Source organism: Podarcis bocagei (assembly GCF_964188305.1).
Source record: "Podarcis bocagei genome assembly, chromosome: 4".
In the NCBI taxonomy this organism is placed as follows: Eukaryota; Metazoa; Chordata; class Lepidosauria; order Squamata; family Lacertidae; genus Podarcis; species Podarcis bocagei.
In genome coordinates this window covers 64,206,756-64,222,585 of record NC_138128.1, presented here as the reverse complement: position 1 = coordinate 64,222,585, position 15,830 = coordinate 64,206,756, and the positions used below count along the sequence as shown (strand labels likewise).

At 42.2% G+C, this 15,830-nt stretch overlaps 1 protein-coding gene across 4 annotated transcripts in view; it reads right to left on the bottom strand.

Moving 5' to 3' along the window:
• The window catches only part of INPP5A (inositol polyphosphate-5-phosphatase A), a 231,494-nt gene that overhangs the window by 36,684 nt on the left and 178,980 nt on the right, over nucleotides 1–15,830 (bottom strand). For 2 of the 4 annotated variants that reach the window (XM_081189505.1, XM_081189506.1), the window contains exons 10-12: nucleotides 7,441–7,536; nucleotides 6,209–6,268; nucleotides 4,845–4,919 (exon numbers count right to left, since the gene is read on the bottom strand). In XM_081189505.1, the coding sequence (XP_081045631.1) occupies nucleotides 4,845–4,919; nucleotides 6,209–6,268; nucleotides 7,441–7,536 (231 nt within the window). The remainder of the gene's footprint in view (nucleotides 1–4,844; nucleotides 4,920–6,208; nucleotides 6,269–7,440; nucleotides 7,537–15,830) is intronic. The other 2 variants (XM_081189507.1, XM_081189508.1) reach the window with 1 other exon arrangement.

The following is a 15,830-nucleotide window of genomic DNA, read 5'->3' as shown; positions in this document are numbered from 1 at the left end:
AATGATAAGGTAGCCTGCTGATAATGAATTATTTGTCAGTTGTTGTCTCATCTATACAAAGTCCAGTTTCTAAACCTATGAAAGTAATTTCCAAGTTAGTGCATTCGGGCTATGGTGCTAGCAAAATGGCATCTGATTAAAAATCCAAATAGCCCCATAGGCTTAAAAGGCTGGTGAACAGCAGCACATTATTGTCATGAGAAGAAAAAAGGAAAAGAAAAATACAGGATCAGCTCTAAGGAAAATGCAGCTCTGAATAGAAATCGTACAGTATTTCTGTTGAACTAGTTATTTGCATGTATTTCAGATTTTTCACAAGCGTGCTAGCCATTTCTACATCTTTTAAAATAATTTTTCTTCTGGATTACGATGTAAAAAAAGAAGAGATAACAGTGTATGGACAATGATAAAGTAGCCTGTTGATAATAAATATTTGTCAGGTGTTGTCACATCTGCACAAATTCCACTGTTGCTGAAGAGACACCACACTGATAAAAAAAAGGTGGCTCTGAAGAAAATCAATGGATCTTGAGCTCAAGCAGTTGCTATACACATAAGAAAACATCTCTATCCAACAGCCATATTGCTGTGAAAATTCCCAAGCCTTGCGTCGGTATAGCTAAGGAAAATTTAATCTTCCCAAATACTCATCAGGGCACTCCATCCTGCAGACCTGACAGCCCCACTTATAATTAATTATACAATTTCGATGGGAATATCGACTAAACAAAGCTATAAATCATAGAAAAAGTCAATAGGCATGGACACATTCAATCATGTCCCGACCAATGATTACTACTCTTAAAATACAATAATTATTTTCAGGAGCCAGCTTGAATTAAATTTCTGTCAGGCTGGTACAAGGCTGGTGGGTGATGAAGGATGCGATGGATTTTTTGGGTTGAATTTGGCCCAGGGACATTTATCCTTTTAGATAGGTAGTTTGTTTTTAGTGATCATGGTGCTGCGTGTTTAACTAGACCATGAAGATTAGATTATCTCCAATGGCTCATTATATCATTTATCTTTTTCTTCCATTCTTGATCTGGAAGATTTCCTGCTTCCCGGTGCGTAAATGAAACGGCAACAGATTTTGAAATATAATGTTCTAAAGTGGCCTGCCTGCCTGCCTGTGTCTTTGCAAGCAAACGTGAGAAGAGCTGTGCATGGGAAATTAACCCAACCGGGGCTCAGAATGCTGCGGGAATGCCAAGAACTGCCATAAACAGGAATGATCATCTTTAGCACCATCCACCCCCTTTTCTTTTTTAAAAAAATGGTACTGAAATACTGCACAAATATAATTATAATCTTTCGAGTTGCTTTAAAAAATAAACTGAAACACACATATGATACATCAAAAGGGGAAAGCTGGGGTTTTTTCATTGTTTATTTATGGCTGCTAGTATTTCTAGTGAGATAGCACTATGTTAAAAATTATGCGCTGAAGTATAGCTTTTACATAATGCCCATGAATTCCCCATACCTTCCATGCAGAGGGAATGATCTGTATAAGCAGACGGCCAATGCCCATTACTTTTTATATACTCATATATTTAGCAGGGACTATAAACTCAAGGTCTACGAGTCCCTTGGCACTCACAGTCCACTGTCCTAGGACTGTGCCCTTATGTATTTCCTCACCCATAATGGAGAGATCACGCTAGCAGGTTCCTCATCTCCAGATACGACTGTCGACTTCTAAATAGGTAGAATGTTAAGAGCTCCATGGCAGGGGGCAGTTCAGAGGCTAGTATGTTGCTTCAGCTCTCTGCTTGCCTATCATCCTTCAGTGACAGATGTGCACATGTCTGAACAGGTGGGGTAAAAGGCCAAAGGCGCAGCCCATTGGATTGCTATTCCTATCAATATTTCCTGTACATCAAGGGTGACGAGCCAGTGGCCCTCCAGATGTTGCTGGACTGCAGTTCCTATCACCCCTGTCAATTGGCCAAGCTGGCTGGGGTGATGGGAGATGAAGTCAAACATCTCAAGGATCATCTGCATCATTCTGGAATAAGTCTATAAACCGTCAAGTGTGCAGCGGTGAGGAATGGGATTCAATACGCCCCAAAACAATAAACAGCTTAAAAGGCCTATGTAGCCAGGCTTTTCTAAAATGGATTGGAGGAGGAAACTGGACTAGCCAAGAAGTTTCCCTTCAGAGATATATGGTACCCACAGCATACACCGGTCTTCCCCAGTCTGATGCCCTTCAGGAGTTTTGGTCTACAGCTCCCATCAGCTCCAGCTGGTCAGGGATGACGGGAACTGTAGTTCAAAACAGATGATGAAAGCTGATGTATGCCATCACATGGAATACACATATATTGAACAACATATATGCATCCTGTACAGTATTCTAAGAAGCTCAGGTAAATTCCAGCTGGAGCAATTTCAGAGGAGCAATGCAAGGAGCTACTGCACTATTTCTAGATATATAAAGTGTTGATGGGGCTCAATCTGCTTTGAAGAACCACCTTCTGATTTGGGAACTCCCTCCTCCCAATTGCTGTGTAGTTACCCCAGTGAATCTGCACTTTCACTACCTTCAAAACCAATGCTGGACTGAACCACAGCACCAACAAAGCTCCAAACAGCTCCAAAATGTGATGATTCGTACAATAGTCATTCATGCTTGAAGAGTGAAGCAGCCCTGATTCAATCAGTAAAAGAACAAGATAGGAATTGCATATGTATTAATATAGGCAAAGATAACAGAAATCCTTTGGCATGATATTACTGTACAGTCGTACCTTGGAAGCCGAACGTCTTGGCTCCCAAACAATCGAAACCCAGAAGTGCATGTTCTGGTTTTTGAATGATTTTCGGAAGCTGGATGTCCAGTGCGGCTTGCGATTGGCTGCAGGACGCTCCTGCAACCAATTGGAAGCTACGCTTTGATTTTTGAACAGTTCTGGGAGTCGAATGGACTCCCAGAACACATTCTGTTCGAAAACCAAGGTACCACTGTATAAAGAAATGGGAATTGACAAGGAGGATTGCATTCCTATGTGGTGAAAGGTATCCCTGTCTTCATATTGATAAAAAAATGAAATAAATGAACATCCTTAGCAGTACCTGATATTCCAAGAAATTAGTTTGTGCAGTAGATCTCCTTATTAGTCAGATTTACTGCTGCAAACATCAATACTATTGAGGTTTGTGGCTTACAATAAGCATTGTTAATTTACACCCGCTGGTGTTGGGGGCCACAAACGCAACAAGAAAGATCTGCAAATGTGAAAAACCTTTTCAAGGTGTCACTGTTCTTTGATTCTCCTATGGTTTCTGATAATAATAGTAGGAACAGGCTATGATTCTGTTACACTAATGAAAACATTCTGCTTCATGCTACCCTTAACACAATGTCAAATGAGAGACAAAATGAAGATAGTAAACATAGTAAACATATATGAGGTTTGACAAGCCTGTCTGTTTGTGTGTAGAACAGATTTTTTAAAAAATCTATTTTTATTAAAGATCTTCTTGATTTACAAAGGTATGTGCAATGTCTCTCTCTCGTTTTCCCCCCATGTAACTTCTTTTTTTTTACAAATCGGGTTCATTTGTTGAGACATTAGGAAGAATAGGGGAAGAGAGGTGGATGTGTAGAACAGAATTAAATATTTTAACCATTTGTTGCATCATGAATTTTCCTTCAAAAAGGCCAATATATATTTGACTCCTAGTAATCTCAAAGGAATTCAAAGCTTTAACCTTGAGCATAATCAAGTGAAATCTGCAGCCCCATACCCACTGAACAGGGAGTTAAGTCCTACTGAACTCAATGGGACTTATTTCCTAAACCCTAAACTGTGATTAATTTTCAACTGTGGTTTGTTGCCACAGCTTCATAAACCATGGTTGAAAATGGTCTTGTGATTGATTGAAAAGTGAAGCAAAAGCTTCCATGCTCCCACACATAGCTATGTCAGAGGTTGCCCTTTGTGGTGCTAGCCTAGGATTCAGTAACACATTCAAACTATCTCAGAGAATGAATGTACAGCAAGAGCAGCCAGGGTGGTGCCACAGAGCTGCCTTCCTAACACTGGCAAGGCTACTGCTTACCACAGTGTTTCTCAAATTTGGGTCCCCAGCTGTGGTTGGACTACAACTCCCATTATCCCTAGCTAGGTCAGGGATGATGGGAGTTGTAGTCCAGCTGGAGGCTTAAAGTTTGAGAAACAGAGGCTTACCTGGACAGGGGGTGGGCAAGGGTGGCAGTGAGGTGGGGGTTGCACGAGTGCACCAGCAGGAGTCTTGGATTGCCTCTGCAGCACACACACCCCATCACCACATCAGCTGTTCCTGGAACAAGTAACTTATATACAAAATACACGGGTCTTTTGTCAAATCTAAAAAGAAAAGGTGCTTAAAATTTGGCAACTTGCTTTGAAATACTCAGCGGCAATCTGAAAGAAGATCCAGCATTTTAGGGGAGAAAACTTAGAACTTTAGGAACACAAACTCTACAAACATGACAAGGTAAGTTGTGATTTTTTGCTTGTACCCAAGTTTAAAACATAAGGAAACCCATAATTCGGGGGGAAAAAGTAATCAGAACTCAAGTTTCCCATGTGAACTTGGGAAAGTGTGGTGGTTTTGCTCATGTAATTTTACTCATTTGAAACTGTTTAGCTGGCTTGTCTTTGAAATGAATTTTAAAAGGTTGTGAGCTTATTTCCTAGAAATGTAAAAATAAAAAACCAAGAAATAAAATAAACTCATGTCGGAGACATTAATGTTTTCCACGCTATGCATATACATATTCCTTGGAGCATCCAGGGTTCAAGAGCAGAGCGTTACATTTATAAAATGCAATTGTCCAGCGGGAAACTCACCGCAGTGCCATTGTTATCTCTAAAAACATCTTGATTAAAATAGTCAAAGAGTTTCTTTTCTAATTGTAGCATAACCTGGAAAAGAAGAAGAAAGAGAGCTTGTAAAGTATTTTAAAAATGAGAGTTTCACATGGTCATTAACAAGGGCATTCTCCCAAATTGTGTTTCTCAATCCCTGTTTTCTTCACCATTAAATCAAGACTCCTTCTGACTTTTTGAAGCAAAACAAACAAACAACAACAACAACAACAACCTTCCCCCCCCCCACCAAAGCAAACATACAAAGCCTTAAGAACAATGTAGTTCAGAAACCAGGACTAATCCAGAATGTGGCAGCTAGACTGGTGACTGGGAGCAGCCACTGGGACCATAAAACACTGGTCCTAAAGGATCTTCACTGGCTACCAATACATTTCTGAGCACAATTAAAAGTATTGGTGCTGACCTTTAAACGGCCTCAGCCCAGTATACCTGAAGGAGTGTCTCCACCCCCATTGCTCAGCCCGAACACTGAGGTCCAGCACCGAGGGCCTTCTGGTGGTTCCCTCACTGCAAGACACGAAGTTACAGGGAACCAGGCAGAGGGCCTTCTCAGTAGTGGCACCCTCCCTGTGGAACACCTCCCCTTCAGAAGTCAAGGAGATAAAGACATCATAAAGGCAGCCCTGTATCAGGACGTTTTTTAATGTTTGGCAATTTACTATGTTTTTATATGTTCTGTAAGCCGCCTCGAATGGCTGGGGAAACCTAGCCAGATGGGTGGAGTATAATTAATAAAATTATTAGTATTATTTCTTAATAAGGGGAGGGTCAACATAATTTTAGGATACATAGGGCCCTTCTCACATTATGCTTCCCCTCCCCTCCCGAAACCCAACACTATAGGAGGTGTTATGCAAATATCAACTTCCCTCCTTAAACTTGCTAGTCAGAAATTGGATGCAGGAAGCCGATATTCTTGGGACATCCCTAGGAGAAGGATTACAAATATTTTCATACATGCCAGTATACTTGCACTGGGAGAAATGAATGTGAGTAGTAGTTCTTAGATGGGTGCCGGTTGGTTGGTTAGTTAGTTAGTTAGATATTAATTATAAGTTCTAAACCAGCCACCGACCAAGTCTGGGCAGCTTTCTTTCTCTCTCTCTCTCTCTATATATAAATATATATATTGCAACTTCAAAGATACAAGTGGGTTTCCCCCATGCTGATGGAAGGCTCTTTGATCTTCTGGGGGCTACAGTTATTTGTTAAGTGAGCTGATTTCTCTCCCCCCTGTGGCCTCCACCCAATGCCTGCTCTCATGTGCCCCCCCCATGTGGTGGAGCTGCGGGGTAGGGGTGGGGTGTCCCCATTCCACTTACAGAAGCCTCCACTGGATCAAAAAGCCTTCCTTCAGGGTGAGGGACACCATTGGATACTACCTAAAATCAACCAACAACACCAAAAATCAGCAGAAGGTCAACTTAAACGCCAGAACAAGCAGCATAAATCAATATAAAACCCATGTAAAAACCAGCAAATGGGGTGGGGGGTGGAGACAGTACAGGCGTCCCTCGCTTATGTGGGGGTTACGTTTCAGGCCCCTGCACGCATCACTGAAACTGCGTAAAGTGGGGAGCACCCCACTTTAATAGGGAGTGTATGCAGGGAGGAGAAAGAGAGACTCGTGTGCCACCAGGGCTGCTGCCTGGAAGCCACTCAGGGTTGCTGACCGGCCTGTCCCAAGCCTTCCCTCACTCGGGGCCACTGCCCTCCCACTGCAGTGAATAAGAGGCTGAGAGTGACTTCCAGGCAGTGGCCCTGAATGGGGGAAGGTGCACTGTTTCAATCAATTTGTTTATCTTGCGGCGTCCCACGTAAAAGTGGCCATGCACAAGCAGAACGTCCATAAGTGGGTGGGATGCTGGTACAAAAATCTAAAACTGCCCCACTAGTACTATGATTACATTTATCTTCCACATTTTCCTCCCAGGAACTCAAGGTGGTGTACATGGTTCTTCTTCCGCCTTCCAATTTTCCCTCACAACAACTCTGTGAGGTAGGTTCGGCTAAGAGTCAGAGACTGGCCAAATGACACCCAGAGGGCTTCATGCTGAGTGGGCCTTTGAATCCTAGAATCTCAGGATTCAATACTCTAATCCAGTGGTTCCCAAAGTGGGCAGAAGTTCCATTGCTCAAGCAGGTCAGTTGTGTGAACACAATAGCGGCACTGGATACAACCCCGTATATTCTGCTCTTGACATATTTGGCTTAGAAGTACAGAAGTCGTGTGCTCTGTCGCAGAAAATTGTCAAGTGATGTTTTAAAGTAGGGAATCTTGACTCCTTGGGTTTTATTGGGATTCAACAAATATCAATAATTTGAGGCTGAGAACCCAGACTATTGAGGGAAGCCCAGTCACTGAATAATGTGGCTCCTCTATTGCCCAGAATTCAAAATTAGACAAATGTTTTTGTAACTAAACGGGCTTATTTATTCCACTGAAGTCAGCAAGTGTTTTTTGTTCCTTGGAATCTAGAATGTAGACCGAGTGGAGGACGTTCAGTTACATCTGTGCTCTTTTCAGTGTCAAGGACTGCATTTTGTTACCTACCTTTCGGTCATTATCGGATTCACGGAATATAAGCTTGACTACTTCATTAGTGTCAGCAGCCCGGACAGTCTGCATTGTAGCCTTTGCACAAAGTGTCTGTTAAAGGGAAGCATACACAAAGAGAGAGAGAGAAAAGAAACAAAGATTTGTTTGTTAAAAACATTTTTAATACAACACGACACAGAAGAATTCCACCTCCTTTGCAAAATGTTAGTTGAAGCTACAGAGTAACAGGCAACTTTAATCTGACTAGGTCCATTTATTGCAATGTGTCTGTTCTGAATATGACTACTGTTGGCTCCCACCAGAGTCCCAATTTCAACTCAGTAAAAAAAAATAAGGAGTAACCTTCTTTACTGCTCCTTTGCTCCCACAAAAAATCGGATGATCATTTGTAAAATTCAAGAAGACAATTTATAGATAGGATAATGCAGTTTCTGAATACAACCCCACAGACTTTAATTGTTCCCCTTACAGTTAGGAGAACTTCATAATCTTTTATACTAGCATATTTATTCCCCACCTATGTGAGAAATTTCACCAGTCCTTTGCTTTGATTCTGAAAAGGCAGTTTGGAAGGACAACTAGATTCGTAGGATAGAAAGTACCAAAATGGGAAGCTGGACTGCTCTCCTAAAGAAGGATGGATGTGTTTCAGGGAAGGGTACAATTCCTGCAAAAGCCCACAAAGGAAAATGCATGAATCCCTGTTTAGGATGTTACATTTTGAGTGCAGAAGGCATCTTCTGCCCAGTGCTTCTATGTTAACATCAGCAGCTGCCCTCAGATGCCACTTGGCTTTTGAGTTGGGAGTTCCTTAAGCGTCTTTAAAACTTGAGGAGGCTCAGGGTGACATGGGTTGAGAATCACTGTCCTGATAATAAGTGCTCTGGGTATCCCCTGACTCACAACCATCCTAAGAGGAACAGGGGAACTTGCTTTCTACCAGGTCCAACTAACTGTCTATAAATTGTCTTCTCCAGGGTCTCAAGTAGAGGTCCTTCCTTTCACCTGACAATTTTATCTGGAGATGGTAGAAACTGAACCTTCATGAAAAAAGATGTGCTCTACCACTGAGACATGATTTCCCCGCAAACCAAAATAGAAAACCCTGTGGGTTTTTTATTATTATTATGGTGACTAGCCCTACTGATGTCTTTGGAATCCAAGACAGGGAAGGAAGCAGCAACAGATCTGCCTCCTTTACTCTTTTATCGCAACAAACTCCATGAATTTGGGATCTTAAAAACAAAAACCATTTCAGCTTTCCAAGTGCAGAATAAAAGAAATACACTTTTTTTTCTTGGTGGTATGAATTTGAAAGCTAACTCTCTTTTTCCTTTGGTTCCACATAGGTACAACAAAGCAATCTGCTGGAACTTCTACTTGCTTTCATATTCTGAGTTCTGCCACCTAGAAACTACTATGCCGTTACACTGGAGTAACCAATAGGAACCTGCACAGGCTAGATTTTAAAAGAAGAACGATGTCCTGCCTATTTTAATGTAGGTCAGCCATTTGAAAAAACGCTCCAAAGGTTTCTCAGTTAATGAGATTGTGTTATGGGGAACACAGGCAGAGAAGGGAAAGGTAAGGTAGGGAACACCAAGCCAGTGGAGGCAGCCATCGCTTTTTATTTTCTCCTCTTTAACCCCCAGCTAATCACTTTTTCCACACACCCTCACAATTTGCCTCATACCCCATTTTGTCTCTTTTGACAAGTAATTAACATTTTGCCATCTGTGTCTGTATGCAGTTACCAGTGAGGTAATCCCCCACCAAGCCATTCCCAAAAGTGAGCCGCCGCCCCCCCCACTCCCCACTTCTGATGCCGACCATTGAAATTCAAAGCACAAATTAGCTAATCAGGTCAAGCTCCCCCCAAAAAATAGCTCTTTGGACTCATGTGTCACAAATCAGTCTGGTCGCCTTTAAACAGCACACCAGATTAGAACAAGCACCCGAACAAACCAAAGCGGAAAACCCGCTGCTCTCCAAAGCTGGTTTTCTAAAGCCCTAACAAATCGCTCCATCTTTCACTCATTTAAACCTTCCAAATGAGGGTCAATGTGGTCCCCGAGCATCCAAATGCTAATGCGCTTAAGTGCATTTAAGCAGCTTTCTGCAGTGAATGGGCCGAAGAAGGGCTCCCAGAGACAAGGCAGAGTTACTGTCACTGCCGAAAAGTCATTGTAGCCACCGCCAGAGTGGTCGCAATTCAAGAAATTCATGATTTCTGTCTCTTAAAGGCATCTGCTTGGGAACATTCCCCCCCTCCCCACCCCCTGCCCCCAGGAACTGCTTTATATCTCGCAACTTCAGCCTTGCTCCAAAAGAATAATGGTGGTGGTGGTGGTGATGATGATGATATAAAAATGTGAGACTCCTGAGGACCAATGTGAGAAAGAGCTCATGTTGCTTTCAGAAAGTTACCTTATTCACAAACAAGTGATTAGGCAAAGGTTCATTTCTTATACAATCTGGAGAATTCCTCCCCCCCCCCCACTCCACCCTCCTTTCGCTTTCTACAAAGTCGTAGTCACCCAAGCAGAAAACTATCGGAAACGTGGTGGGTTTTTTTTAAAGGCAAGCCTGCTTCCTTATGAAGGGATTTTTTGTTGTTGTTGGTATTTAAAAAGAAGGGGGGAAAGTAAAACGCTACGAAAATACACTGCTCTTTTCAGTCTTCTACAGTCTCTTGAAGGGTACTTTTTTGGGGGAAAGAAGTGAGACAAAGAAATCAGAATAAAATACCAGGGCTTTCTCGTTTAATTGCAGACAATTGCTTTTTCCTATAGAAAATTGCCATTTCTGCCTTCCAGGGGGGCGGTAGTGGGATAAAGAGTCCCATGTCTGAGGTTTATACGGCATGGGAAAAATAAGGAAAGGTGCCACAGAACAGAGAAGTACAATCCTCATGGGAAAAGTTTGCATTGTTACAGAACACAGCAATAAACAGATTTGCTGTGATAGCACACCTTTTCTTTGATAGGAATGTGAATTTGAATTGTTCTGATGCTGAAAAGTTTAGAACTACTTTTTTTTGGTCCTAATCGTAATGGGTACGGTTCCAATTTGAAGCCAACAGCAAAAATCTTCCTCTAATGTCTGGGCATGTCCAAACAACCTGGCAGGTCTGGATGATGACATCATATCCTGCGATGAAATATTAACAATGGACCTGCAGGCTAGGCTCTGAGCCGGGAGAGGGAGATCATCTGAAGAGGGGCACAAGCTCAAGATCTTCTAAAAATTTCAAAATGCATGGAAGTCCCATGGTGTTGGTGATGTGTGGTAGTGTCTGAATTGGGACTGCTGTACAGTGGTACCTCGGGTTACAGATGCTTCAGGTTACAGACTCCGCTAACCCAGAAATATTGCTTCAGGTTAAGAACTTTGCTTCAGGATGAGAACAGAAATTGTGCTCCGGCAGCGCGGCAGCAGCAGGAGGCCCCATTAGCAAAAGTGGTGCTTCAGGTTAAGAACAGTTTCAGGTTAAGTACGGACCTCTGGAACGAATTAAGTACTTAACCAGAGGTACCACTGTATATTGCATCCACTATTTGGTAGTGTCTTCCATTTACATCTCTGGGATTTGTTTCCACTTGGGCAGTATAGAAATGAATAATAAATAATAATAATGATAATAATGATAATGATAATAATAATAATAATAATAATAATAATAATAATAATAATAATGCCACTTTAAATCACAGTTAAAAAGCAACTACACAACATGATGGGGAACAGAGTAAAAACCAAGATTGCTTCACATCTCTTTGATTTCTACCGTGCTGTTGGAAGTGAAGTCATGGTTTGGCTTAAGGCTCTTACATAACAAACCTTGGTCACAGCTTGTGGTTTGTTTGAAGAAAGACAAAGCATGAGCCCAGCTTTGGGCTTCATCAGTGCCTGAGAAAGAGAGAGGGACCACCGGGCGCCCATGTAAGCCACTCTGAGATGTCAAAGGGAGAATGAGGTTTATTTATTTATATTGCCCTATTAATGTGTGTGGTGTTTTACTGAGTACCAGAGTGGCAGCCCTCTACACAGATGAAACAAACCATGATCCCTGGCTTAGTGTTACATCCAAACATAGACAGTAGTTTGTTTTGCTCTGTAAATTGTTCTTCACTTACTGATCATAATGCTAAGCTAGGGATCATGTTTCTTCCTCTCTCTGCGCTAGCAAGGAGAGGATGGACACATTCATGGTAAACCATTAGCTATTTATTTGTCTGTTAACAGTACTTTTAGATTGCCTTTCATCCTATAATTCCAGACTTGGGTTAACTATGGTTTACCATTATGAGTGAACTGGGCTGGTATATAATTCAACAAAGGGAGACAATTTAGGAAAGGGAAAGAAGGATTAAGAATATGCTTTATTTTACTTCGGTAGTCATAATTTGCTTCAGAGAGTTTGTGCCAAAGAGTGTAATAATCAAATATTGCACTGACTCTTTCTGTTGGCACTAAATAAATAAATACAGTTTTCAAACAGGGTATTTTATTTTGTGTCTCTAAATAAGCCTTATGATAAATACAGATTATATTAGTATTTTTACTTTATCAGGGGATATCCAACAAAGTCATACTCAGAATATACCCATAAAAATCAGCGGACATGTTACTTAACTTTACTTATTTCTACTGTGTACATTACTTCTGTAGATAATATCCAGCGGGCAATTTGTGTGACAAGGCTTCTGGTTTCTCCTCTCCTGTTTGCCCCCCAAATCTGCTGTGGAGGTACCCCAACCCCTGCAAAACAGATTTGGGGAGTGTGGAGGAGGAAGGAGAAGCCTCACTGCATGAGCGGATGCCTGGTTGCACTACGTTATTTCTCGCTATATAACTGCAGTTATATTTTAAATATAATTGCAGTTTCCATACTTAAAGCATCGCCATCTTCGATATTTTGTTCCACCAGGAATACACCCCAGCTTGCCCACGTTTTTCATGTATATTTAAATCTACCTACAAAAAAATAAAGTTGAAAAGGGAAAATGTTTTTTAATTGTCTGAACCAGGGGTCAGCAAACTTTTTCAGCAGGGGGCCAGTCCACTGTCCCTCACACCTTGCGAGGGGCTGGACTATATTTTTTTTTGGGGGGGGGGAAATAATGAACGAAATCCTATGCCCCACAAATAACCCAGAGATGCATTTTAAATAAAAGGACACATTCTACTCATGTAAAAACACGCTGATTCCTGGACCATCCATGAGCTGGATTTAGAAGGCGAATGGGCCGGATCCAGCTCCTGGGCCTTGAATTAAAGATGGGTTCTAAATCATTAGAAAGTTTACTGGGTGTTAATACTGCAGTACTACTTGCAACTATTACAGTTAGCAACAACTGGGGGTACTTGAAGTTTTAAAATCCTATTGGTCAAGATTGGCAAACAACACACAAAAAAAGGATGTCCGTGTCTGGATATATTAAACTGGCATTTCCCCTTGTAGACTGCTCTTCTCTCTCTCTCCATGTTCTTTAGCCCATGTGGTGGTTCATGTATTGCAAATCTTACAGCTAATGAAAGCATTTCTGCCTTTCTAGCCAATGACCTGTGAGATGTCCACATTCATACTTCTCTTTTTATTTTTTAAAAATGTTTCTGCAAAATCAATTTAAAAACATGTTAAAAACCGCCAAAGGTGCACTCCTCTGTTGTCTCCTGGGACAGATGGATGCCAACCAACCAACCAAGCAACCAAGCAACCAACCAACCTGAATGTGCTAGCACTGCTATGTGGAAGCATTTGTTTAAGAAAGCAGCCAGGGAACTTGGTGAATATGTGGTGGTGGCAAGGCATTGAGAGCACAGAGCAGTCTATGCCATGGGGTCTAACTCATGCCCTCTAAACCAGGCTTCTGTCCTCATGTGTGGCGGATGACAGTGTCCCATCACCAGTGCTGAAGTAAGATACATCTACCTGTAGGTAGAATGCCAAGGGGCCAGGGGATGGGGACCTTGTCCTTCGCCTCAGGCAGGAAGATGCTTTGTGGTTAGGAAAGGAGTACAGTGGTACCTCGGGTTACAGACGCTTCAGGTTACAGACTCCGCTAACCCAGAAATAGTATCTCGGGTTAAGAACTTTACTTCAGGATGAGAACAGAAATGGCGTGGCAGCAGCAGGAGACCCCATTAGCTAAAGTGGTACCTCAGGTTAAGAACAGTTTCAGACCTCCAGAACGAATTAAGTTCTTAACCCAAGGCACCACTGTATTTTAATATTAAAGTTGTCAATTTTTTTGCATTTTTGATGATTATACAATGTACCCTCATGCCCTCAGAGTTATCCCAGGGCAATTACCACCCATCCCCAACATTATGCAAAAAACAGACTACAATTTAGTAGGTTCCTATAGATCTTCTGAAAGATCCCACGGCCCCTGTTTTGTAGGATCAACCAGATAGGTGCAAAAAGCAAGGGATAAACGCACAGGGCAGAAACTCTGTGTGCAGGAGGATAAGGTTTAGTAAAATACACAACTTTTCACAGTTTGATAGTGACAATGTACCTTTCTCCCTCATCATTTGAGAGAGGTACAATGCACCTTTCACTGATGAAAGGAGGAAAGGGGACGAAGTAGACACAAAATATTGACAACTGCTAGCTGGAGACTGAATAGGCTAAAACAGCTTTAGAGAAATCAACCCCAGCAGGTTGCAGAGTGTTCCCTGCACCATGTTTTAACAATAACAGCTAGTGAAGTGCTATTCTTTCCTCTATAACTTCGAGAGATGCTAAATGCGTTTGCCACTTGATCAGACTCCAAGAAGCCACAAATCTCAGGACACCCCCCCCCAACATTCAGTGGTGACAGAAATGCTCTGTTCCACTGCAGGAACACATTTTGTGTGCTCCTCTGTTCGAAGTCATACATGCTATTTTAACTCATCTGCTTCCTTCATTCTCTCCAGGCCAGGAGGACAAATTGCCCACAGTGGCTCCCTTTCAGAAGCAGCGCAGCGCGCAAAGAATCGTGACTGAGCAGAAACACAAGGAACAGGCACATAAAAATTCATCACTTTGGCCTCTTGACCTCTTACCACTGGGCTTGGCACACCATGTCTCAAAAAGTAGCACCAGGGGAGAACTAAGCAGGCCGGCCGAGTGAAATTACTGACAAAAATATATCTTGGACACAGGAAAAGCCCACCAGATGCTTCATTGTCTTTGCGGAGAAGTGGTACTAGGAGGGGGGGAAGGGGGGGTTTCTCTGCCACATGGCATATTGGGTGGAATAAGTAGTGTCATTGTTTCAGAAGCAGCTCTGTCACTTTACTGACTGCAGTACAAAGAGGTGTAAAGCAAGATTTAATCCTGACTTTTTAGCTAGCAGATTAAAACCAATCGTGCCAGATGTCCACAAGACTGTTTAACATACAGAAAGCTTCCACCCACCCACCCCACCCCACCCTGCGAGGAGCAAAGGGGTCTAATGCCATCTTCTTTATTTCACTTACTTTCACCGAAGAAGAAAGCATGCTGTAATGGGTTTTAAGATGGGCTTTAATTTTTTCCTTCTCCTTCAAAGCACCAGACCATCAAAAACAACCACGCAGACAATATATATATATATATATATATATATATATATATGGTCAAAGTTAAGGCAGGCAAACGAAGTTAATCAATGATGCATATTGCCAGAATTGAGGCAGGCTGCATGCCAAAAGAGCATTAGGGGAAACTAGTGCTGGAGCAACTTACAACCTCCTCTTTGCGGATTAAGGGCAGGTCTGTGCTTTATGTATCCTGCAGTGATAGCGTAACCGTGGAAGCACTAGAGAACCTCTCCCCCATCAAATTCCCTGGCATCAGCATCAAGCTTTGGGTTTCTTCTTAAGGTGCCTGCCTGCCTGTCTGTCTATGAGGGTGTGCATGTATTTACAAGGTTGACTCATGCAAATGCCACTTGACCTCAAGAGGAAAGCAGTAGACCCTACCTGGATAAGCAACAAATTGGCAAACTTTGGAGCAACACTCCCTTTGCTTCTATTGGAGCTTTGCTGTGGTCCTTTCCTCTGCTCCCCCCTCTAAACCTATCTAGAAAGCAACAGCAGATGCATCATTGGTATCAATGACGGAGAAATGGAAGCGATGGCAGCAAAGGGGAAAACACTGAAGGCAGGGAGAGATTTACAATTTGGCTGCTTGGGTATGGTGTTGGTTGCCTACTGACTGCAAGAATCACCGGGATCACACGTCTTTGTGCACTACAACATAGAGACTCCGGGGAGCACAGGAAGGGCTGATTTAAACAAGGAAACTCAAGATTCCAATGATTATAGCGTTAGGAGAAGCCTCAAAGGCCATCTAGTTCAACCTCTTGTTGATGCAGAAAATCTACTGCTATTGCGTCCCTAATAGGTAC